The 26040-nt window shown below is 38.0% G+C and overlaps 1 protein-coding gene across 1 annotated transcript in view; it reads right to left on the reverse strand.

The window, feature by feature from the left end:
• LOC118767349 (atrial natriuretic peptide receptor 2-like) overlaps positions 1–25646 on the reverse strand; it is a 76592-nt gene extending 50946 nt beyond the window's left edge. The window contains exons 1-5 of the mRNA XM_036511743.1: positions 25518–25646; positions 23834–24023; positions 14869–15009; positions 9340–9532; positions 5197–5386 (exon numbers count right to left, since the gene is read on the reverse strand). Coding sequence (XP_036367636.1) covers positions 5197–5386; positions 9340–9532; positions 14869–15009; positions 23834–24023; positions 25518–25530 — 727 coding nt within the window. The 5' untranslated portion in view covers positions 25531–25646. The remainder of the gene's footprint in view (positions 1–5196; positions 5387–9339; positions 9533–14868; positions 15010–23833; positions 24024–25517) is intronic.
• Positions 25647–26040: the final 394 nt, after the last annotated feature.

Below are 26040 nucleotides of genomic sequence, written 5' to 3' on the forward strand. Positions count from 1 at the left end.
AAAGATGTAAAAAGCAAAAAAAAAAACGAAAAAGAGAGTAAAAAGGGAAAAAACAAAAATAAAGAAAGAGAGAGTTAAAAAAAAGGAATGAAAATTAATACAGAAAAGAAAAAAGATGAAGACAAAGAAGGTGAAGAAAAAAAATTATTTAAAAAAATATATAAAGCAAAAGGGAGAGAAATTAGTTTAAAAAATATATAAAGAAAAAGAAAGGAAGAAACAAAAAAGAAAATAAATATTCAAAGGAAAAATATATAAAGGAGAAATAAAAATCATATCATCATAGTCTTGTCTACCTTGGAAGCTTTTTTTAATTTTGTAACATCAAAGAATGATTACTTTTTCTTATTTTTTTATAATGAGTTTCAGAGTAAAAGCTTTTTGCTGTTGAGATCAGAAGAAAGTTAATGGTATGAAATTTTTTTCCTTATAAGTGAGTTAATTATCTAAGAGTGTCCGTATTAGCTCTCAGTTTGAAACTAGCAGCAAAGAATTTACAATTTTACATTATTGTTGTTCCATTTAGGCCGACCTTCCAATTATATAATTGGTACGTCTTCCTAAAATCGCTCTCAGACCAGGAATATTGGTATCGGTCAGTTCACTATCACATGGTTATTCCAGAAAATAAAATAAAACAGAATCAAAGATAAAATGAGAACAACAAAAACAATAATACAACAGCAGCAGCAGCAGCAGCAGCAGCAGCAGCAGTAGTAGTAGTAGTAGTAGTAGTAGTTGTAGTAGTAGTAGTCAACAGCAGCAGCAGGGGTTGGCAATAATAATAACCATAATTTTCATGCTATCTTTTGAAAAGGAACTTATGAATACTCTTGAGTTATTTCTTCCAAATTTCTATTGATTTTCATGTAGGTTCTTGTGATTTCCAAATTTCTTTTCTCATACTATTTTTATTCTCTCTTTCCACCAGATTCCATTAATTTCCAAATCTTCAGTCTGTAGAAATTGCATATACTAACTTCTTAGAACTCTAAGAAAAATTCCCTTTATCTTCTTTCTGTAATTCAATTCAGATCTTCCTTTTATTGCCATCAACTCTTAGAATTCAACCAGTTCTGTAAATGGCCCTTAACTGCAGATACTCAATATTGAATTGCAAATATAATTGGCAAAGTTGGCTTTATAATCATGATTCTAGAATCATCCCAATTGTGCAGAACCTTGAGCAAATCTCTCAACCGCCACAACTTGAAATTGACCTGAACTGTGTGAGTGAAATTTTGAGTAGACATAAAATGTGTGGAATTCAGTCAAATAGATTTCACATTGGTTGACAGACTTAATCCAGCTTAATGTTTCTTGATCCTCAGAGGCATTTAGTGGAGTCCAAAGTAAGTATTGCGAACAATTTCTGGTCTGAAGACAGAGGCACATCTTTCTTCAATATCTACAAATCAATTGACATTCTCTCTCTCCCTCTCACACACATTCTATCTCCCCCTCTCTCACATTCCTTCATCAATAATGAAATTCTTGTAAAAATGTCATTGGCACCGTTCCACCTCCTCTAACTAAAACAAACTTTTCATACTCTTTCATTGATGCATTTTAATAATTATGACAAATTAAGGGTACGTTCTTATTATGCTACATTTAATTATGGTCAATTAGGTATCTCAGGTTAGTGGAACTGTCATCACACTGGGAAAAAAGTTTTGTGGCATTTCTTTCAGCTGTTTTTATGATCTGAGTTCAAATCCCACTGAGATTGACTTAGCCTTTCATCCTTCCACCAGAGTCAATGTAGTTGATTTATCCCCTCCCATCAAAATTGTGCCAAAATTAGAAGGAATTACGATATATTAACAAATATGTTGGCAAATCTTGAAGAAATTTCAGTTTTCAAAACGAAACTTGTAAAAGGTTACCTCTTTTTCTGAATCCCTTTTGGGGCCCATTTTTATGAAGGGGATGTGTATGTGTACGATAACGTGTGTGAGTGTATGCATGTGGGTGTGTGTATATGTGTGTGTATGTATGTGTATGAGTATTTTTGCGTATGTGTAGGAGTATGTGTGTGTGTGAGTATATGTGTGTGTGTGTGTATATATATGTGCGTATGAGTATGTGAGTGTATGTGTATGTTTATAAGTGTGTGTGTATGTATATGAGTATGAATATGTGTGTATATGTAAGATTGTGTGTGTGTGTGTGTGTGTGTACATGTATATGTGTGTGTATGTGTATGAGTATATGTGTGTGTCTATGAGTATATATGTGTGTGTGTATGTGTATATGTGCATGTGAGCATGTGAGTGTGTGTGTATGTTTATGAGTGTGTGTGTGTGTATGAGTATGAATATGTGTGTATGTGCAACAATGTACATGTATGTGTATGTGTATGAGTGTGTGCATGTGTCTATGGGTATGTGTGTGTCTATGAGTATATGCATATGTGTATGAGTATGTGTGTGTGTATGTGTATGAGATATATGTATGTATATGTTGTGAAGATGCATGGCTTAGTGTTTAGGATATTTTGGCTCACAGCAACACACTTTATTCCACATTGCTCCAGTCCACTCAGCTGGCAAAAATGAATTGTACCTGTAATTGAAAAGGGCCAGCCTCGTCACATTCTGTGTCACACTGAATCTACCTGAGAACTACGTTAAAGGTATGCATGTCTGTAGAGTACTCAGCCACATGCACATTATTTCCAAAATCTGGCTGTTCCGTTGATCAAATCGACTGGAACACACATTGTTGTAACCAACAGGGTGTCAGTTGTATGTATGTTGGTATATATATTTAAGTGTATGCTCACAGTAATATAGTGGACTACAGATAGATATTTGGTTGTCTGGAAAGTTTGTGCCGATTTATAGTAGCTTACCTTTCAAATTATTTTAGAACATGGTTGAGTCCATAAAATAGGATTTGACTACACCTCCATTTAGAGCACAGTTTAAGCTATCTTTTAGAGGAAGAAGGTTAATTCTGTAACCCTTTAAAATGGAAGATAAGAAAGTTCATTTTCAGCACTTGATGCTTTGGGAACCAGACAAAAATTGCTGCAGCTCAGCTGGGATGTGTTACCCCACCCTCCATATTCATGAGATATTGCTCCTTCGGATTTTCACTTATTCAGGTCTCTGCAGAATAGTCTTAATGGTAAAAATTTCAATTCCTTGGATGATGTAAAAAGATACCTTGATGAATTCTTTACCCTGAAACCACCTCAATTCTGAGAAGAGGGTATTTTCAAGTAAAAGGAAAGATGGAGATGCATTGTGCAACAAAATGGTTCATATTTGGTTGATTAAGAATGTAATGGCAAGTATTTATTGACTTTTTTCTTTCCTTTAAAAATCGGCACGAACTTACCAGATAACCCAATGATATTGATGTGACAGTAGCATACTTCAAAAATTGAGTTACTTCCCTTGTCATCAGAGCCTCATAGTTGGAGTTAGGGTTTTGGGCATGGTTAGTTCAACTAGCCCATTGTATGTTAGTACAGACGCTAACTCTTGCTAATTCTATTGTATGTTGATGCAGATTGTTTATCAAATACATTTACTCCGTACTTGACTGGTACTCCAATTTATCTACTCCATTTTATAGCTACACATACTCATACACACACACATACTCATACACTTTTACTTTTTTACTTGTTTCAGTCATTTGACTGCAGCCATGCTGGAGCACCACCTTTAGTCAAACAAATCAATCACAGGACTTATTCTTTGTAAACCGAGTACTTATTCTATCAGTCTCTTTTGTCGAACTACTACGTTACAGGGACATAAACACACCAGCATTGGTTGTGAAGTGATGTTGGGGGGAGGGACGAACACAGACACACAAACATATACACACACATACATATATATATATACATATATACGATAGGCTTATTTCAGTTTCTGTCTACCAAATCCACTCACAAGGTTTTTGTTGGTCTGAGGCTCTAGCTAAAGACACTTGCCCAAGTTGCCACGTAGTGGGACTGGACCTGGAACCATGTGATTCATAAGCAAGCTACTTACCACATAGCCACTCCTACACGTAAAATGTGACACTTACAGCCCCCAGGTTTCCCAAGCGGTCACCCATCCAAGTATTCACTAGGCTTGATGTTGCTTAACTTTGGTGATTGGCCGAGAACCGGTGTTTTCAATGTGATATGGCCTTAAGCCATATAAACACACACAGACCACTCCTACACATACAAATATTCATGCACATACAAAACACACATACTCACACACACGCACACACACACTCTCTCTCTCTCTCACACACACACACACATGTACTCATACACATATACACATCCTCTTCCTAAAAATGGGCCCCAAAACTGATTCAGAAAAAGAGGCAAAACTGAAATTTGTTCAAGATTTGTTCAGTGAAGGTTAAACCCAAACATCAAAAGATAGAACAAATTCTTATAAAAATATTTGACTCAAATCATTGTACCAAATACCCAAACCTTTCTTCCTAAACCGAATTTTCTTCCATTTTAATAAATTTGAATTCTTTATATCTTATATGGTAGCAAACTACCGCATGCAGTATTATGGTTTTGCGAATAAGAATGCACAGTACTGTGTAGTACAATAAGAGACCTTCTAACTGTGCAAAACATTCTCACATTTTAACTGATATGGCAGAATACCGTTAGAACAAGAGAAATCACTGAACACTATATATTTTTGCCGCTGCCACCGCTACCACCATTACCAACAACATCCTCATCGCCATAACTACCACTGCTGTCATCACTGCTGCCGCTACCACTACAGCTGCCACTACCACCACCACCACTACTACTGCCAACATCCAAAAACCACCACCAGTACCATGTTACCAAAATCATCATCACCATAGCCACCATTGTCATCCCCACCACTGCCACCACCACCACACCACGACTGCTACTACCACCACCACCACAATTGCAACAACTACTACAACCACCACCACAACCCACAACTACCACCACCACAACCACCACCACCACCACCCCATCACCACCTCCACCACCACCACTACCATCACCACTGCCACCATCACACCACTACCATCACACCACCACCACCACCACCACCACCACCACCACCACCGTCACCACCATTTATACATTACTACAGCCACTGCCACCACTACCACCATTATTAGAAAAAGTGTAATTAATATAATATAAAAAATATATATATGTCTTACCTGCACAGCAAGGACCTGTATGAAGCCCAATACGGACCTGTAGTTTATGGTTTGGCATGTGCGCCACTTTGAAAGATAACATTGCGCTAACCACAAATAATGACATATCGGCGATTTCACTCGAGTGTCTATTTCCATTCCTGTGAGGTAGTCCACTGGCAACTAAATAAGCGTCACCAATAATTTCCACCTGAAGAAATTGAAGAAATTAAAGAACGTTAACAGAAAGCTATGGAAGTATAAGCCAGTATTTCTCATGCATTTCCATTCTTACCAATCAGTTTCGCGTAAAGAATACAATAGAGTGTTAGGTAACAGACCGATCATATAACTTTACACTCATCAGAGTTAGCCAATATGGAAGGGAATATGGTGACTGCTCTCTATGCTAACTCTGATGAGCATAAAGTACCTGGTCATGTCAGGCAGTATTAGTGTACCCCTTATGAAGAATATATTGTAAAATGGTTGGGTACCATGAAGGAGACTATAGCAGGTACCATAAAACAGACAATACTCTACTCTTAACTCTTTTAATCTTTTACTTGTTTCAGTCATTGGACTGTGGCCATGCTGGAGCACCACCTTTTGGTAGAGCAAATCGACCCCAGGACTTATTCTTTGTAAGCCTAGTACTTATTCTATCAGCCTCTTTTGGCGAATCGCTAAGTTACAGGAACGTAAACACACCAACATCAGTGGTTAAGCAATGTTGGGGGGACAAACACACACACACAAACATACACACACACACATATATATATATATATATATATATATATATATATATATATATATATATATATATATATATACATACATATACATATATACGACCGGTTTCTTTCAGTTTCCGTCTACCAAATCCACTCACAAGGCTTTGGTAGGCCCGAGGCTATAGTAGAAGACACTTGCCCAAAGTGCCATGCAGTGGGACTGAACCCAGAACCATGTGGTTGGTAAGCAAGCTATTTACCACACAGCCACTCCTGTTAACTATTTTTTCAGTCTCTTTTTCCACACTGCTAAGTTACAGAGATGTAAACAAACCAATATTTGTTGTCAAGCAGTAGTAAGAACCGACTCAAATGCATACACACACAGATATAAACATTCATTCATACATGCATATATACATACATGCATACATACATACACACACACACATACACACATACACATACATACATACATACACACACATACATACATGCATGCACATGTACACATGCACACACAAGTATACATAAATACATACACATGATGGGCTTCTTTCAGTTTCTTATTTCTTTATTGCCCACAAGGCGCTAAGCATAGAGGGGACAAACAAGGATAGACAAAGGGATTAAGTCGATTACATTGACCCCAGTGTGTAACTGGTACTTAATTTATTGACCCTGAAAGAATGAAAGGAAAAGTTGACCTTGGCGGAATTTGAACTCAGAAATACTGCAAAGCATTTTGTCTGGCGGGCTAACATTCCTACCAGCTCACCGCTTCTTTCAGTTTCTGTCTACCAAATCTTTTTACAAGGCTTTGGTTAGCCTGGGGTTATAGAAGAAGTCACTTGCCCAAAGTGCCATGCTGTAGGACTGAACTTGATACCAAGTGATCGAGAAGCAAACATCTTACGACACAAGTCTTTCAAACACCATATCTGACAAAGTTTTTGTCTTTTTTATTAATTTTTACTAAACCTGTTAGTACTCATCTATTACTTATCTTATCGATCCCCAGTAGGGTGGAAGGTAGAGTCAGCTTTGGTAGAATTTGAACTGAGAACATAAAGCCTGAAAAAATGCTGTTAAGCATTTTGTCTGGTGCAGTAAAGATTCTGCCCTTTTCCCACTTAAATAATGATAATTCTTAGTACTGTGGGCACAAAGCCTGAAAATTTGTGGGGGAGGGGACTAGTCAATTGTCATCGACCCCAGTGCCTGACTAGTCCTTATTTAAATAACCCTGAAAGGAATAAAGGGAAAGTCGACTTCAGTAGAATTTGAACTCAAAATATAAAGGTGGCTGTGTGGTAAGAAGCTTGCTTCCTAACCACATGGTTCCAGGTTCAGTTCCACTACAAGGCACCTTGAGCAAGTGTCTTCTACTATAATGTTGAGCTGACCAAAGCCTTATGAGTGGATTTGGTAGATGGAAACTGAAAGAAGCTCATCAAATATATATATGTGTGTGTGTGTGTGTGTGTGTATATGTATGCATGTATATATGTATATATTTATGTGAGTTGTCTAAGAGACCATAAGTCAAGGAAAAAATGCACTCATATATCTGTCAGTAGAGCAGGTATATTATTTGAAATGTATGGTTTTAAATATTCATCACAGCTGGACTTACAAATCAGTTTCGCGTAAAGAATACAATAGAGTGTTAGGTAACAGACCGATCATATAACTTTACACTCATCAGAGTTAGCCAATATGGAAGGGAATATGGTGACTGCTCTCTATGCTAACTCTGATGAGCATAAAGTTATATAATCAGTTTGGTACCTAACACTCCATTGTATTCTTTAAGAGAAAACCGATTGGTAAGATCAGCCATGATGGATATTTAATGCTATACATTTTGGATTATATATATATGTGTAGGGTGGAGTGAGATGAACCGAAAGAAAAGTACTGTGATGTCAACAGTAATGGGGTCTGACCGAAACAGGAAGCGGGAGAGAGGAAGTGAGGGAAGCAGCACCAGGGTCATCTTCTTTTGGCCTGCTGCAGTGGCCATGAATGGATGTTAGCTAGCAAGATTGGTAGTAGCAGCTGCTAAGATTAATTGATACAGGTGGGGCATGTGTTTGGAATTAGCACAGCTGGACAGCCAACAATGAGAGGGAGGTGAACTTTATCTTATTTCCCAGCATAACAGTTCCCTTGTACCACAAGCTATTTCAGCTCTTGGTGGAGGTGCAATGGCCCAGTGGTTAGGGCAGCGGACTCGCGGTCGTAGGATCGCAGTTTCGATTCCCAGAACGGGCGTTGTGAGTGTTTATTGAGCGAAAACACCTAAAAGCTCCACGAGGCTCCGGCAGGGATGGTGGCAATCCCTGCTGTACTCTTTCACCACAACTTTCTCTCACTCTTACTTCCTGTTTCGGTTGTACCTGTATTTCAAAGGGCCGGCCTTGTCACTCTCTGTGTCACGCTGAATATCCCCGAGAACTACGTTAAGGGTACACGTGTCTGTGGAGTGCTCAGCCACGTACACGTTAATTTCACGAGCAGGCTGTTCCGTTGACCGGATCTACCGGAACCCTCGTCGTCGTAACCGACGGAGTGCTTCCATTCCATTCCATTTCAGCTCTTGTGCATAAATATATTGAAGGGAAATATCACTAGAGAAAAGTCTCAAAGTTGAAAATGTTCATATGCCACGTTGGACACATAAAATTTAAAATTTAATGTTTCTTCACTTCTCTAGGGCATAAAACATTATTAATCTTTTTTTGTTTTGCAACTGGATTAAGAAAATAGCCAAAAAAGGTTTAATTTTTAATTTCTCAATTTGTTTGAGTATTAGTGGAACATTCATTCAACTGTTAAAACAAACATTACAATATATAATCACATCTTTTATTTTTTATCTTTTACTTGTCTCAGTCATTAGACTGTGGCCATGCTGGGGCACCGCCTTGAATAATTTTTAGTCAAACAAATCCACCCCAGTACTTATTTTTTTTAAAGCCTGGTACTTATTCTATTCGTCTCTTTTGCTGAACTGCTAAGTTACAGGGACGTGAACACACTGATACCAGTTGTCAAGTGGTGGTGGGAGACAAACACAAACATAAACACACACACAAACACACACACAGACAGACAGACAGACAGATACACACACATACACACACACACACACACACACACACTAATATATACAACAGGCTCATTTCAGTTTCCGTCAACCCAGTCCACTCATAAGGCTTTAGCCAGCCTGAGACTATAGTAGAAGTCTATGCAGTGGGACTGAACCCAAAACCATGCAGTTGGGGGAAGCAAACTGCTTACCACACAGCCATACCTGTGCCTATCAAAAAACAATAACAGAAAAAAATATGCACAATAAAGAAAGAAAATTTCCCCCAAAAGAAAGGAAAAAGAGAAAAATATAAACAAATTAAAGACTAACTTTGTATACATCATGCTTACTGATGATGTTGTCATAAACGGTGTAAAGATCATTGAGCAGATTGACAACCTCCATGGGGGTACTGACTGATGACAGCTGAGTGAAACCAATGATATCAGAGAAAAATATGGTGACAGAATCGTAAACTTCTGGGGTGATTTTCTCTCCAGCTTTCAGTTTGTCAGCAATGGAACTGCATTGGAGAAATAAGACAGAAGAAAATATTCAAATAAAACCATAAAGACCATAGAATGATATATCCAGTTGTCTAATATTCCTCTCTCTCTCTCTGTGTGTGTACATATATATACATAAAAAGCACCATCCGCATTGGCCACGTTTGGATGGTGCTTTTTACGGTGGCACATAAAAAGCACCATCCGAACGTGGCCGATGCCAGCACTGCCTTGACTGGCTTCGTGCCTGTGGCATGTAAAAAGAAACCAATCCGATCGTGGCTGTTGCCAGCATCGCCTGGCACCTGTGCCGGTGGCATGTAAAAAGCACCCACTACACTCACAGAGTGGTTGGCGTTAGGAAGGGCATCCAGTTGTAGAAACACTGCTAGATCAGACTGGGCCTGGTGCAGCCTCCTGGCTTCCCAGATCCCCAGTCAAACTGTCCAACCCATGCTAGCATGGAGAATGGACGTTAAACGATGATGATGATGATGATGTATGTGCATATCAGTGGGGCAAGCTAGAGGTAGCTTCTGTTATCTGGGTGACCAAGTTAGTAGTGAAAGTGAATGCTCTGAGAGTGTAGCTGTGAGAATAAGAATAGGCTGGGCAAGTTCAGAGAGCTCCAGCTTCTGTTGGAAAGAAAGGCCTCTCTCTCTCAGAGTGAAAGGCAGATTGTTTGATGCCTGAGTGTAAATAGCTATGCTACACAGTAGTGTTATATAGGCCGTGACAGCTGAGAACATACATAGGCTAGAAGAAAATGAAGCCAGTATGCTTTGCTGGATATGCAATGTCAGTATGCATGTTTGACAGAGTGTAAGCATCTTGAGAGATAAGTTTGGCATAAGAGGAATCGGGTGTGGTGAGCAATAGAGACAAATGCACTGGTCTGGTCATGTGATGCATATGGACGAGGACAGTTGCGTAAAGAAGTGTTGATCTCTGACTGTGGAGGGAACCTGTGGTAGAGGTAGACCCAAGAAGTCATGGGATGAGGTGGTGAAGCACGATCATTGAATGTTGGGCCTCATGGAGGCAATGGCTAGTGACTGAGACCTTTACATGGATGTAAATACACCATCACCAGTTCCCAAGAAAGAGTGGGGGACAAACGCAGACACAAGGACACACACACACACACACTCATGTAGAAAGGGGTTTTTTCAGTTTCTGTCTACCAAATCCACTCACAAGACCCAAGCTTATAATAGAAGACACTTGCCCAAGGTACCATGCAGTGGGACTGAATTCAAGACCATGTGACTGGGAAGCAAGCTTCTTACTGTACAACCATGCCAGCTCCTAAAACAACATTTCCATTTTCAAGCCTGACATATATGAAGGGTAAAGACCTGCTTCAGTTGTGAATGGCCACAGAAAATTCCCCTCTGAGGTATAGGTTTGAGCTGGGCTGTTTATGGAAGACCTGCTTTTGCCCATGTATCCCAGCCTCCCCTCTCCATGCCACTGATGTCATCCAAAGGAAAGGTAAAGACCAATCAATACTACTTGGCACCAGTGATGTCACAGTTCATTTCTACAGCTGAGTGAACTGGAGCAATGAGAAATAAAGTGCCTTGCTCAAGAGCACAACACACAGCACCCAATATGGAAATTGAATTCACAACCTCATGGTTGTATGCCCAATAATGTAACCACTAAGCCATGCACCTTCTATATATATGTCTGTGTGTGTGTACATACACACACACATACACAAACATGTGCACACACATACATATTCACACATATATATATACATATAAATGTATGTGCGCGCATGTGTGTGTGCATGTGTGTGTATGTGTGTGTGCATGCACATGTGTGTGTGTGTGTGTGTATGTGTGTGTATGCATATATGTATGTGTGTATAATTCTGTGGGGTGTAGAACTTACATTTCAATTAAAGATTTACAATATTCTTAACAACTCTCTACAGCCATTCCAATTCCACAGACCAGTTATAAATCAATATTTGTGTATATATATAGATACATTCTAGTGACGGTAACCATATAGTACTGTATAGTCTGTGCTAGGTTTGCTAGTTAGTTTCCCAGTGAGCATTATATGCACTACCTCTTTGGTTTCTCAGAGCTGCCATTGTCGTTTGTATACAACATGGAAACTTCATGTTATGGCAGTCAGCAAATATCTCTTACTATTCAACCCAAGTACAAACAACTTCATATATTTATCTCTAGACCTGTCTAATTATTGATAGATTTATTATGAAACTCCCCCTACGATCTCATCACAGAACAATGTACATATTTATAAATCTTGTTTAGATTTTTACAACCCTAAATAACCAATTGCTAGGTTCTATCTTTTACAATGTCTCTTTTGGTCATTTATGGACCTGTTTAACCACGTAAACCCTTTACCAAAATGTCTACCAATTTTTTTCTTTTTCATAAAAAAAAAAATCTGCTGGATAATTAAGCATTATCTTACAGTTAAGACACCACTCTCAGGCATTTACAAATCCCTTATTATATCATCCTTTTCTTGTGTATATATATATATATATATATATATATATATATATATATATATATATATAATATAATGGGAAGCTTTATGAAAATAGACAAAAGACGAAGGCAGTTTACGGAAATAAACAAAAGACGAAGGCAGGTGGAATACAAACAAATATATATATATATATATCTTTGTGTCTGTGCGTGTTTGTATATGTGTGTGCATAGGTGTGTGTGTTTGTGTGTGTGTGTGTATGTGTGTGCTTGTGTATGTGTGTGTTTGTGTGCGTGTGTACGTACACGTGAGTGCCTTTTATCTTTTATTTTCTACTTGTTTCAGTCATTAGACTGCAGCCATGCTGGAGCACTGCCTTGACAAATTTGTAATTGAATCAATCAACCCTAATACTTAGTTATGTTAAGCCTGTACTTATTCTGTCGGTCTCTTTTGCCAAACTGCTAAGCTATGGGGATGTAAACACACCAACACAGATTGTCAAGTGGTGGCAGAGGACAAACACAGACACACACACACACACACACACACACATATAACAGGCTTCTTTCAGTTTCTTTCAACCAAATCTACTCTCAAGGCTTTGGTAAGCCTAAGACTATAGTAGAAGACTCTTGCCCAAGGTTCCATTGAGGGGGTCTGCACCTGGAACCATGTGGTTGGGGAGCAACCACACAGCCATGCTTATGCCTATAAAAAGTGGTTTCAGCACCTAGGTTTCCCAAGTGGTCACCCATTTAAGTACTAACTAGACTCAAAGTTGCTTAACTTTGGTGATTGGAAGAGAATTGCATTCAACATGATACGGCCATATATATATTTCAGTAACAAGGATCCATAAAGAATCAAGGCATATCACTGCGAAGCATACCTCTAATTGGCTAGGCAAAATCATGCAAAAGTAGGCAGAGAAGTAATCCATTATCAGTGCAGAAGGCATCAATGAAGTTAAGACATTATTGTCAGGTAATCCATGATTACAATAGTATATAATATATTCAATAAAGAATAAACCATGCAATGTGGTGTAAAGTAAAATATCTCTTTTGGTAATTCAGTGCCTACATATAACTGTAACCATCTTCCTCCCATCAGGTATGTCCTGTTATGAGCACAAGGACACAACTGTTACTCTATTTGCCTGCATATATTCCAATCACATGGTTCCAGGTTCAATCCCACTGTCTTTCTCACCAACAGTCATTGAGATGAAACTACTAACTATCATACAGAAAGGAGAGATCTGCAAACAAGCTGTATCCATGCAAATAACTCAATGAAGTTGTATATACCCTATATATTGTAATAACTAATATTATAATCACCTTAATAAATGGCATATTACTCTTTTACTCCTCTATTTGTTTCAGTCATTTGACTGTGGCCATGCTGGAGCACCACCTTTAGTCGAACAAATCGACCCCAGGACTTATTCTTTGTAAGCCTAGTACTTATTCTATCGGTCTCTTTCACTGAGCCGCTAAGTTATGGGGACATAAACACACTAGCATTGGTTGTCAAGCAATGTTGCGGGGACAAACACAGACACACAAATACACACACACACAGACACACACACACACACACACACACACATATACGTATATACATATATACGACGGGTTTCCTTCGGTTTCCGTCTACCAAATCCACTCACAAGGCTTTGATTGGCCTGAGGCTATAGTAGAAGACACTTGCCCAAGGTGCCATGCAGTGGGAATGAACCCAGAAACATATGGTTGGTAAGCAAGCTACTTACCACACAGCCACTCCTGTGCCTATTAAATAATGAAAATAATATTGGTTCCTCAGTGATTTTACCAATGCATTATAACATCATTAAATTCCATCATAATGCACACACAACATACACACATGCGTGCATGTGCACATCATGGATTCTCCTGTCGTTAGTCGACGCATGAGGGTTCTGCATCTTCTTGATTTGTTTATTTGTTTATAATAATCAAATGTTTCTGTAATATAATTATGTGTGTGTGTGTGTGCGTGCATGAATGTGCGTGTGTGTGTGTGTGTGCACGTACATGTGTGAATGTGCATGTGTGTGTGTATACAGCATATACAGATAAAGACATACATACACACACAAACATATATATATATGTGTGTATATATATGTATATATATATATGTATATATATATATATATATAATGTAAACATGTGTATCTACCTATCTATCTATCTATCTGTCTGTCTGTCTGTCTATCTATCTATTTATCTATCTATCTATCTATCTATCTATCTATCTCTCTATTTATCTACCAATCTTTCCATCTATATCTGTTTATCTATCCATCTAATGATTTTCTAGCATTACCCATCCGTCTTATTTTTAAATTTTCAGATATACTCTATCTTGACTAAAACATCCAACATGTCCTTCCTTTTCTAAAATAATGAGGTATAATTTGAAGGAGCATTAACTAATACTTCTAACAGAGCAAGCGACTATATAAAGGTTTCCTCATTAACTCAAGTAGATGTAAGCCTTTAATCAGAAAAAGATTCCTAACAATCTTATAATTCACTTTATTCCCTTTCATGATTATTATTTCTAATTTTCTTCCTGGTCAGCTGCTTTTATTATTTCATTGATAATTATCAATAAAATAATAAAGCAGCTGATAAGTCCTATCAATGATGGACAAACACTACAATTGTGCTTATTCAGAGGGTAAGCTGTATACAAATCTTGACGTAATTGAAGAAAATTGACTGTAGTTTTGAAATCAGCCTACCAATTTTAGTCTAAATCAAGTGAAAAAACAAACTTGGCAGAAATTATGTTTAAAACTGTTCCTCTGTGTTATCTCTTTATAGATTACCTTGGTAATAGCTGATACAACAGGTTTTCTGTCTTCTTTTTCTCTTCTTCCAAAGCCTGAGTTCTCTGTTCAACCATTGTCTCCAGGTTTGATGTGTAACGGTCCATTTTTTTAAGGACGTTATCCATAATATTTCCTGTACTTTAGGAAAAAAGGAAAAAAGAAATTTTAAAAACACTGACATATTTATTACAGCCAAATTATGTATAGATATCATTTAATATTCAACAAAGTACACAAGCATATTATAATGGCCCCTGTTCTTTTGAGCCAGCTGGTCTTGTACTTCAACCATCTAAGTACCCCAAACCACTCATTTCCTCAGTACTCAGCTTCCTTGTTGTATCCAACCACACTTTTTTTTGCAGAAACTACTATGCTCAATCCTTTCTCCCCATAACATCATCCCTCTGGAATCTCCATCTTGCTCATGTCTTTCCTGCTGGCGTTGACCTACAACAGTTTAAACAGAACATTAACAGCACTGTCCATACCTGTGTTGGAGAGAGCCTGCAAGGGACAAGCGTTCTATCCCTTCCTCATGAATCAGTAAGTAAAAAAAGAAAAAAACAAGTTCTAATATTCCAATACTTTACACATAAATATCTTATCTTATCTTTCACTTGTTTCAATCATTTGACTGTGGCCATGCTGGGGCACCGTATTCAAGAATTTCAGTTGAAAGAATCAACACCAATACTTATTTTTTTTTACTAAGCCTGATACTTATTCTATCAGTCTTTTTTACTAAATTGCTAAGTCACGTGAACATAAACACACCAACACCAGTTGTCAAGTGTTGATGGGAGACTAACACAGACATAAAAAAACACACACTTAGGTATATATAAATGTTTATTATTAACAAATTGGTCATCTTCGCTTCTTACAGCCGTTTCAATTAGTACTCAATAATTTAATTACAAATTTGTACTTTAAATTTACACTTATGTGACATGAGTATAATTTCATCAGAGAAAAAAAAATGTTATATGTGGACCTATCAATACATTTCAGCAGACTCATATATATAATATATATATACTCTTTTACTCATTTCAGCCATGTGGCTGTTGTCATATATCAATAAGCTAAAGTAGCTGGTTTTAAAATCCCTGAAAGAGATTCAAGTAGTAACAATACTAAACAGTAGTGTTTGTTGCCACTTTTGCATGGCTGTTCCATGCAGAATAACGTTACTACATTTTAACCCCTAAGGAAACATCTTTTCCAGCTGGTTAACGACACACAACCTGTGCCTGATATATTAAGAGGGAGTGACCCACTCCCCACTAACCTGGCAAGACCAGCTGGTCTCTGGATGCATATCTGTCCTCAGTACTGGACGCTTACCTGCTAAAGATGGCTGTCAAAGCTGTAGTCAAAGTACATAATCACTCAAAAGCACTGTCAAGAATTCCCTATCCTGATCAGTCAGTTTTGGCTTTTACTGTAGCCTCATCAGTAAGGAAGACTTGACTCAGCTGATTCCGGATAAAATTCACTATCAGTATATATGTAGTCGCCGTAGAAATCTATGGATGATTTATATACATAAATATATATATATATATATATATAAAGATTAATCAGCCGAAATTGCGAGGATGATCCAGTTCTTGACTGAAGATTGAAGGCTTCGAATGTCCCGTCTGTGTTTTTTGTATCGTCTTCTAAATGTTTTGCGTTCTTGTCCCAGTTTGTATTTTTTTACATATACATATATATATATATATATATATATATATATATAATATATATATATATATATCAGTACTGCTTGACTGGCTCTTGTGTCAGTGGCACGTAAAAAGCACCACTACACTCTCAGAGTGGTTGGCATTAGGAAGGGCATCCAACTGTAGAAACTCTGCCAGATCAGATAGGAGCCTGATGCAGCCATCTAGCTTGCCAGTCCTCAGTCAAACCATCCAACCCATGCCAGCATGGAAAGCAGACGTTAAATGATGTGAAATGGGTAAATTGTCGCCATTTTATATTTTTAATTTCATGCATGTACATTGCTTGTTTTTATTTTGTCGACTACACAGTATAGTAGGGTCAGTTGGATACCATCTGTGAGAAAGACAGCACCATGACGCAATTCACTCTGCTAGAAATTTGGAAATGACGTGTTGTACTGCTTGGCATTCACGCTGGAAGCTCCAGTATGACCAGTAAAAAGGAAGTACATATTGGATAATCACTCGTATACATATATGCACACACACACATACATACACACGCACACACACATGCACGTGTGTGTGTATGTATTTGTATATCCATGTGTGTATATATATATATATGCATGTGTGTATGTATGTGTATATGTACACACACACATACTCACACACACATACCTGCCATCATGTTGAACTGGTAATCTCTACACATTTTTTTTTTATCTCTGTCTGTTTTTTTTCATTTTAACTCATTCTGTTGAAGAGCATTCTTCCTGAACGTTGCTAAACTAGCACACCTACATGTTCCTACACCTATCTTCATCTTTTGAGCCGATGTTGGTGCAATTACATCCTCAAAACTCACCAGTTTGGCGAAAGAAACTGAAAAAATAAGTTCGAGGTTTACAAAGAATAAATCCTTGGGTTGATTTGTTCCACTAAAGGCAGTGCTCCAGCATGGCCACAGTCAAATAACTGAAACAAGTAACAAGTAACAGAATAAATGAATAAAAGAATATATAGGAAAGGCATCCAGCTGTAGAAACACTCCCAGATCAGACTGGAGCCTGGAGCAGCCTTCTGGCTTCCCAGATCCCCGGTCGAACCGTCCAACCTATGCTAGCATGGAGACGGACGTTAAACGATGATGATGATGTATATAATTTAGAGAAAAACCACTATTAAACAATTCAATAAAGAAAGATGGTATATATATATATATTATATATATATATAATATATATGTATGTAATATATTATATATATATTATATATATATATATATATATATATATATATATAATATATATATATATATATTATATAAATATATATATATATATACATATATATATATATACATATATATTATATATACATATATATATATATTATATATATATATATATATATATATATATATATATATATATAGATAATATATATATATATGTATATATAGTGGAGGCGCAATGGCCCAGTGGTTAGGGCAGCGGACTCGCGGTCGTAGGATCGCGGTTTCGATTCCCAGACCGGGCGTTGTGAGTGTTTATTGAGCGAAAACACCTAAAGCTCCACGATGCTCCGGCAGGGATGGTGGTGATCCCTGCTGTACTCTTTCACCACTACTTCTCTCACTCTTACTTCCTGTTTCTGTTGTACCTGTATTTCAAAGGCTGGCCTTGTCACTCTCTGTGTCATGCTGAATATCCCCAAGAACTACGTTAAGGGTACACGTGTCTGTGGAGTGCTCAGCCACTTACACGTTAATTTCACGAGCAGGCTGTTCCGTTGATCGGATCAACCGGAACCCTCGTCGTCGTAACCGACGGAGTGCTTCCAAATATATATATATATATGTATATAATTTAGGGAAAAATTTATTGAATTGTTTAATAGTGGTTTTTCTCTAAATTATATACAAATATTATATATTGTGAAATTTGATTTAAAATTGTTCAATTGAATTTTTCTCTGAAAGTTTTGGAATTATATTCCCACTACTACTACTACTACTATTATTATTATTATTATTATTATTATTATTATTATTATTATTATTATTATTATATATATATATGTATATATATATATATATAGATGAGAAAGTTGGTTTGTGAAAGCACGTGGTTGAATATATAGAAAATAGTAAAAAGTGAAAAAACTACAGAAGGCTTGTTTTAAAAGGTTAAAAAATATATATTTGAGTCAATATGTCTGAAGAATGTTATAAATTTTTTTCTTACAATGACATAGTTTAGAAGAAATGACCGGTTTCGCATTCAGCTTTTCAAATTTCTTACATCCTTATGTTTACGTTGAGACGAGTTATCATTATGTTTATGTTGAGAAGAGTTCTAGATAAGTGAAGGTAATAAGTGATTTCTACCGGTGTAAAGGAGATAATCGTTTAAAATTTTTTGCCTTTCCTTTGGAGTGAATTTCTCTGTATAAGTATGTTGGAATGGTTAAGTCTGGGCTTGTACTTTTCAATGAATAATGTTTCCTTGTTTAGTCTAATTTGTGTTGGTGTTCCGATAGCACATTGGTAAAATGGAAAGATTAAAAATTGTGGTAGTAGTTGCTTTGCGCATTTCTCAATGTGCTCACTAAAAGGTATCATTCTGTATTCTGGGAATGCAATCTGTTGTCGATGCAGTGTGCATCTACATCTGAGTGATAGTCCTGTGGATCCCACATAGTCTTGGTGGCAGCCCGAGCATTTTGACATAAATATGTTTTAAGAGGCACAAGTAAAATTAGATTTGATCTTGAATTTCTGTTCCTCTTGAAGAGGAATTCTGATCCTTCTAGCAGTTTGGACATGTTGCACAGTTCGGTCTACCACCACATTTTTTTACTTTTGCATCCGTAATTTCAGAAAACAATTTTGCCTTTGTGAGAATCTTTTTAAGTGATTTAGGTTGTTTGTAGCTTTTAATGATTTCGTGTATGTTTAGAATTTCCTTTAATTTGGGGTTCTTATGAAGTATTGGTAAATTCTGGGTGATGATGGTGAAGGCTTCTTTGTTTCTGGGGTTGTATGTGGATATGTAAGGTAGTATTTTCGGGGAAGGTGTGTTGTTGTGTTGAACTTTTCTTAAAATTTCTATGTTGATTTCTGTTGCACGTCTGATCCCATTATCTAGAACTCTTCTCAACATAAACATAACGATAACTCATCTCAACGTAAACATAATGATGTAAGAAATTTGAAAAGCTGAACGCGAAACCAGTCATTTCTTCTAAACTATGTCATTGTAAGAAAAAAATTTATAACATTCTTCAGACATATTGACTCAAATATATATTTTTTAACCTTTTAAAACAAGCCTTCTGTAGTTTTTTCACTTTTTACTATTTTATGTATCATCATCATCATCATCATCATTTAGCGTCCGTTTTCCATGCTAGCATGGGTTGGACGGTTCTACTGGGGTCTGTGAAGCCAGAAGGCTTCATCAGGCCCAGTCAAATCTGGCAGTGTTTCTACGGCTGGATGCCCTTCCTAACGCCAACCACTCCGTGAGTGTAGTGGGTGCTTTTTACGTGCCACCCGCACTGGTGCCAGACAGAGCTGGCAAACGGCCACGAACGGATGTGCTTTTTATGTGCCACCGGCATGAGGGCCAGGCGAGGCTGGCAACGGACACGAAACGAGGCGGTGCTGGCACGGTCGCGAAACGGAAAGTTCTCTTACATGCCACCGGCACTGGTAACACATCTGCAATTTCCATTGATCGATTTCCATTGATCGATTTCGATTCTGATCCTCACTTGCCTCAATGGGTCTTCACAAGCAGAGTTTCGACATGCCACCGTCACTGGTAGCACATCCGCAATTTCCATTGATCGATTTTGATTCTGATCCTCACTTGCCTCAACACGTCTTCACAAGTAGAGTTTTGTGTCCCAAGAAGGGAAGGTATGCATACGTAGGCTGGCTCCATCCCATGTAGAAGGCCACGGGTTGTGGACTCACTTGTCCTGCCGGGTCTTCTCGCGCACAGCACACTTCCAGAGGTCTCGGTCTCTAGTCATTTCCTCAGTGACCTAAAGTTCGAAGGTCGTGCTTCACCACCTCGTCCCAGGTTTTCCTGGGTCTGCCTCTTCCACAGGTTCCCTCAACCGCTAGGGTGTGGCACTTTTTCACACAACTATCTTCATCCATTCTCGCCACATGACCATACCAGCGCAACGTCTCTCTTGCACACCACAACTGATGCTTCTTAGGTCCAGCTTTTCTCTCAAGGTACTTACACTCTGCCGAGTGTGAGTACCGGCATTACACATCCATCGGAGCATACTGGCTTCATTTCTAGCGAGCTTACACAATCCTCAGCAGTCCCGGCCCTGTTTCACTGCCATGTAGCATGGCTGTTCGTACACACGCATCATACAGTCTGCCTTTCACTCTGTGCGAGAGGCCTTTTGTCACCAGCAGAGGTAAGAGCTCTCTGAACTTTGCCCAAGCTATTCTTACTCTAGCAGTTACACTTTCAGCACACCCGCCCCCGCTGCTGACTTGGTCACCTAGGTAACGGAAACTATCAACTATTTCTAGTTTTTCTCCCTGGAAAGTGACGGAAGTTGTCTCAGAGCATTTTCAGTGTTTATTGTTCCTGAGCATCTGCCACATACAAAAACCATCTTCCTAGTTAGCCTTCCTTTGACATTGCTGCATCTCTTATGTGTCCATAGCTTACACTTGGTGCATCTTATAGAGTTTCTACCTACAACCTTTTCTACGATCGAGCAGGGCCATCTACCTGAAGGTGTTTGTGATTTGTCTACCTTCCTACTGATTACGACTTTGTTTTAGCTAGATTGACTCTGAGGCCCTTCGATTCTAATCCTTGTTTCCACACCTGAAACTTCTCCTCCAGTTCTGATAGCGACTCAGCAATTAGAGCAAGGTCATCAGCATAGGAGCTCCCAAGGGCATCCTGTCTTGAATTCCTCCGTTATTGCCTGGAGGACTATGATAAATAGGAGGGGGCTGAGTACTGAGCCTTGGTGGACCCCTACCTCTACCCGGAATTCTTCACTGTACTCATTTCCAACCCTCACCCTACTAGCGGCGTCCCTATACATGGCCCGCACAGCTTCTCACTAACCATTCATCTATCCCTAGTTTTCTCATTGCCCACCAGATAAGGGATCGGGGGACCCTGTCGAAGGCTTTCTCCATGTCAACAAAAGCCAGGTACAGGGCTTATCTTTGGCTAGGTATTTCTCCTGCAGCTGCCTTACCAGGAATATAGCATCATAGTACTTTTTCTTCCTGGCACAACCCAAACTGCATCTCATCTAAACTAACTCTCTCTCTAATTAGTTGGGCTATGACCCTCTCCGTAACCTTCATCACCTGGTCCAACAGCTTGATACCTCTGTAGTTATTTGTATCTAGGGCATCACCTTTACCTTTGTAGCAGTTGACTATTATCTGCTACACCAGCCATTGGGTATGACCCCTTTGTGTATCACCTGATTAACTATATGGGTGACTAGGCTATAGCCGACACTACCAGACATTTTGAGCATCTCTGCAGTGATTCCTGATGGGCCTGGGGCTTTCCCTGTCTTCATGCTTCTAATTGCTTAGCTACCACAGAACTATCAACTCGGATAGCTGGTCCCTCTGTTGGGTCAACATTCGGCAGACTCTCTTTATCCCATGCATTTTCTTCATTCAGCAACCTTTCATAGTGGCATCTCCAAACCTCTCTCTTTGCATCCTCATTTAGCGCAAGTGAACCATCTTCCATGCGAACACACTTCTCTCCTACCACATCACGATTCTCTCTCACAACACTGTCTTGCAACACGAAACACCTCCAGTCTTTGGTCCTCACGCGCAGAACATTGGCAAATTTTTTCTTATCTGCTTCCCCTCTGGCTAAATAAACCTGTCTCCTAGCTTCTCTTTTGGCAGTCTGATACAATTCCCTGCTACCCCACCCCCCATTTTTCCAGACCTCCAAGCCTGTCTCTTTTCTCTAATAGCCCTGTCTACAATATATATATATATTATATAATATATATATATATATGTTGCTTTTTAATAGAATTTAGGTGAGTTATTTTCTAAAACCCAAGGTTATATGTTCAAAAATTGTGAAGAACATATCTTAGAATATAACAAATGGATTAAATGGTGATTCTAATGCTGCTAAATGATGTTTTTTTATGGAATTAAGCCTTCGGCATTCAGATTTCTCTATCAAATGTAATGCTTATTTATTCACATTGTTTTGGGTTAATCATGCATTATCTCATAGCTTCAAGATTTCAATGATGTGATTGTTTATTTTCAGGGTAGGTGTGAGAGGTCAGATCTTGTTATTTGGAACATATCAGGTAGAGTATTTGGGCTGGATTTGGCTGGTTTAACCCTTTAGCATTCAGATTACTCTGTCAAATGTAATGCTTATTTATTCACATTGTTTTGAATTAATCACGCATTATCGCATAGGTTTGAGATTTCAATGATTTCTGAAGACTTTCATAAATTTATGACAAAATTTATGATAAATTTTAGAATGACAATGTAGAGCAGGTGAAAGGAGCCAGATTTTTTACGTTGAACATAAAACAGATAATATTTAGGCCAGACATGGCCAGTTTAAATACTAAATAATATATATTATATATAGGCATGTTTAAAACCCTTTAGCATTCAGATTACTCTACCAAATGTAATGTTTTTTTATTCACATTGTTTTGAATAATCATGACTTATCTCGTAGCTTTGGGATTCCAATGATGTGATTGTTTAGTTTTAGAATGACATTGTAGGATAGGTGTATGAGGTTGGATCTTTTATGTTTAAACGTAAAACAGGTAGAATATTTGGGTCGGATATGGCCAATTTAAATACTAAAAAGATATATATGTATACGTCTAGTTTAATCCTTTTGTATTTAGATTACTTAGTCAAATGTAATGCTTATTTATTCACATTGTTTTGAATTAATCATGCATTCTATCTTGTAGCTTTGAGATTTCAATGATGTGATTGCTTATTTTGAAAATGTAGTGTAAAGTGTGAGAAACCAGATCTGTTTGAACACAAGCTTTGAAATTTCAATGATTTGATTGCTAATTTTGAAAATGACTTTGTAGTGTAGGTGTGAGAAACCAGATCTGGCCACTTTGAACATAAAAATAGGCAGAATATTTTGGCCAAATACAACCAGTTTAAATGCTAAAATGTTAAACCAAAGAAAGATCCTTTCTTCAAGAACTGACTTTAAATTGATGAAATTAATTTCTCTTACACTTCTTTAGTGTGACTTTTCAAGTAAGATTTGATGGTTACAAAATCTGGTCTTTGATTTGGATCTTCAGCCCAACAAATTTCCATCAAATTCTTCAAAACATGGTCAGGGTCGTTTAAGGAGCCGATTTCTGCATTGAGAGTGGGACGGAATGGTATTGATTCTCCATTTCTGACACGGCCAATTATATCTGAAGAACAACATTGAAAATATGCAGGATATTATTTGGTAATTATACACTGGTGGTGGTGATGGTGGTGTGTGTGTGTGTGTGTTTATTAAGTTGTGGTTGTTGTAGTTGTTATTGTAGCTGTTGTCATAAATGTTATTAATGTTGCCGTTATAGTTCTTGTTGTTGATGTCATTGTTGGGTGGTAAAAAGGGTAAAGGCTAAAGACTCCCTTTGGTCAAGAATGACCAAGGGATTGCATCTAGAAAGTTCCCCTCTAAGGCACAAGTCCAAGCAAGGTTGTTTCTGGAAGATCAGCAGTCACTCATGCATACTAACCTCCCTTCTAATGTCATACTAAAGGAGAAACAGCTTGGCACTAGTGACATTGCAACTCATTTCTACAGATGAGTGAACTGGAGTAATGTGAAGTAAAGTGTCTTGCTCAAGAACATAATATATATGTATAAAGCACCATCCGTTCGTGGCCATTGCCAGCCTCGCCTGGCCCCCGTGCTGGTGGCACGTAAAAGCACCATCCGTTCGTGTCCGTTGCCAGCCTCGCCTGCCCCCCCCCCCCCGTGCCGGTGGCATGTAAAAGCAGCATCCGTTCATGGCCGTTTGCCAGCTCCATCTGGCACCTGTGTGGGTGGCACGTAAAAAGCACCCACTACACTCACGGAGTGGTTGGCGTTAGGAAGGGCATCCAGCCATAGAAACACTGCCAGATCAGACTGGGCCTGATACAGCCTTCCGGCTTCCCAGACCCCAGTTGAACCGTCCAACCCATGCTAGCACGAAAAGCGGACGCTAAATGATGATGATGATGATGATGATGATGATGATATATATATATATATATAACAATTGGCCCTCTTCATCTATGCAGACGGTCAATAGTAACATTGAAAAATACCTTAGGAATGAGAACCCAGGTTAGAAATTTAGCCAAGACACTTGAAGAAGGCTGGAGGGTATATCAGCCGAAATGTTGTGTTAACAACAAACAAGATGAGGACAAATATCTGTCAAATGTAAATAATGTAAAAAATGTACATAATTTCTCATCTCTTAAATATAGAACTGTGTCATAATTGTAGTTGTTATTGTCGTAGTTGATGTTGTTGGTGACAGTGTTGGTAGTACTACTGCAGCTGGCATTGATGATGATAATGATGATGATGATGATGAAGGAGAGAAGGAGTGGATGATGATGATGACAATGACAACAGCGATGACAACGAGGATGATAAAGAGTAAAATAGATGAAATAAAATATGTTGATGAAGTTAATTAGTAAATTAAAGAGCAGTTGTGAAACAAGCAACTGAAATAAAATAGATTTAAAATGAAAATGCAAATAAAATTTCTTGAATAACACACGCACACACACACACACACACACACACACACACACACACACACACACACAAAGACCTAAGGGAAATGTTGACACTGAATTCACGATGTTACATTTTGAATATATTGTGAGTTGACTTTTGTTAATTACTTTACCTCTGTAGTTCATATTGGAGACATTAAAAGTTCCTTGTCGGTAACATATCTCATGTAGGATAATTGCGAAACTGTAGATATCTGCTGCTGTGTTACTCTGCTGGGGGGATTCAGTGCCCTTAGTATTTCTGGGGCTGTCCACAGTAATGCTGTGAAAGTAAAAATAGATGTAGTAGTAATAGCAATAATAATGATGATAACAATAATAATAATAATAATAATAATAATAATAATAATAATAATAATAATAATAAACAGAGATCAATGCTAAAAACAGGATAATAGGTATTAACACTTTAGCCGTCCCAGTTATAAGTTACAGCTACAATATCCTTAACTGGACACTAACTGAACTAACCAAAATAGACAGGAAAACAAGAAAAATAATGACAGGATTTAGGATGCACCACCCAAAATCTGACATAGAAAACCTATATATACAACGTATAGAAGGTGGTAGAGGCCTTATACAGCTGGAAAACTATTATAAAATAACCACCATAGGACTGCAAAAATACTTACT

Source organism: Octopus sinensis, linkage group LG20 (assembly GCF_006345805.1).
Source record: "Octopus sinensis linkage group LG20, ASM634580v1, whole genome shotgun sequence".
Classification (NCBI taxonomy): Eukaryota; Metazoa; Mollusca; class Cephalopoda; order Octopoda; family Octopodidae; genus Octopus; species Octopus sinensis.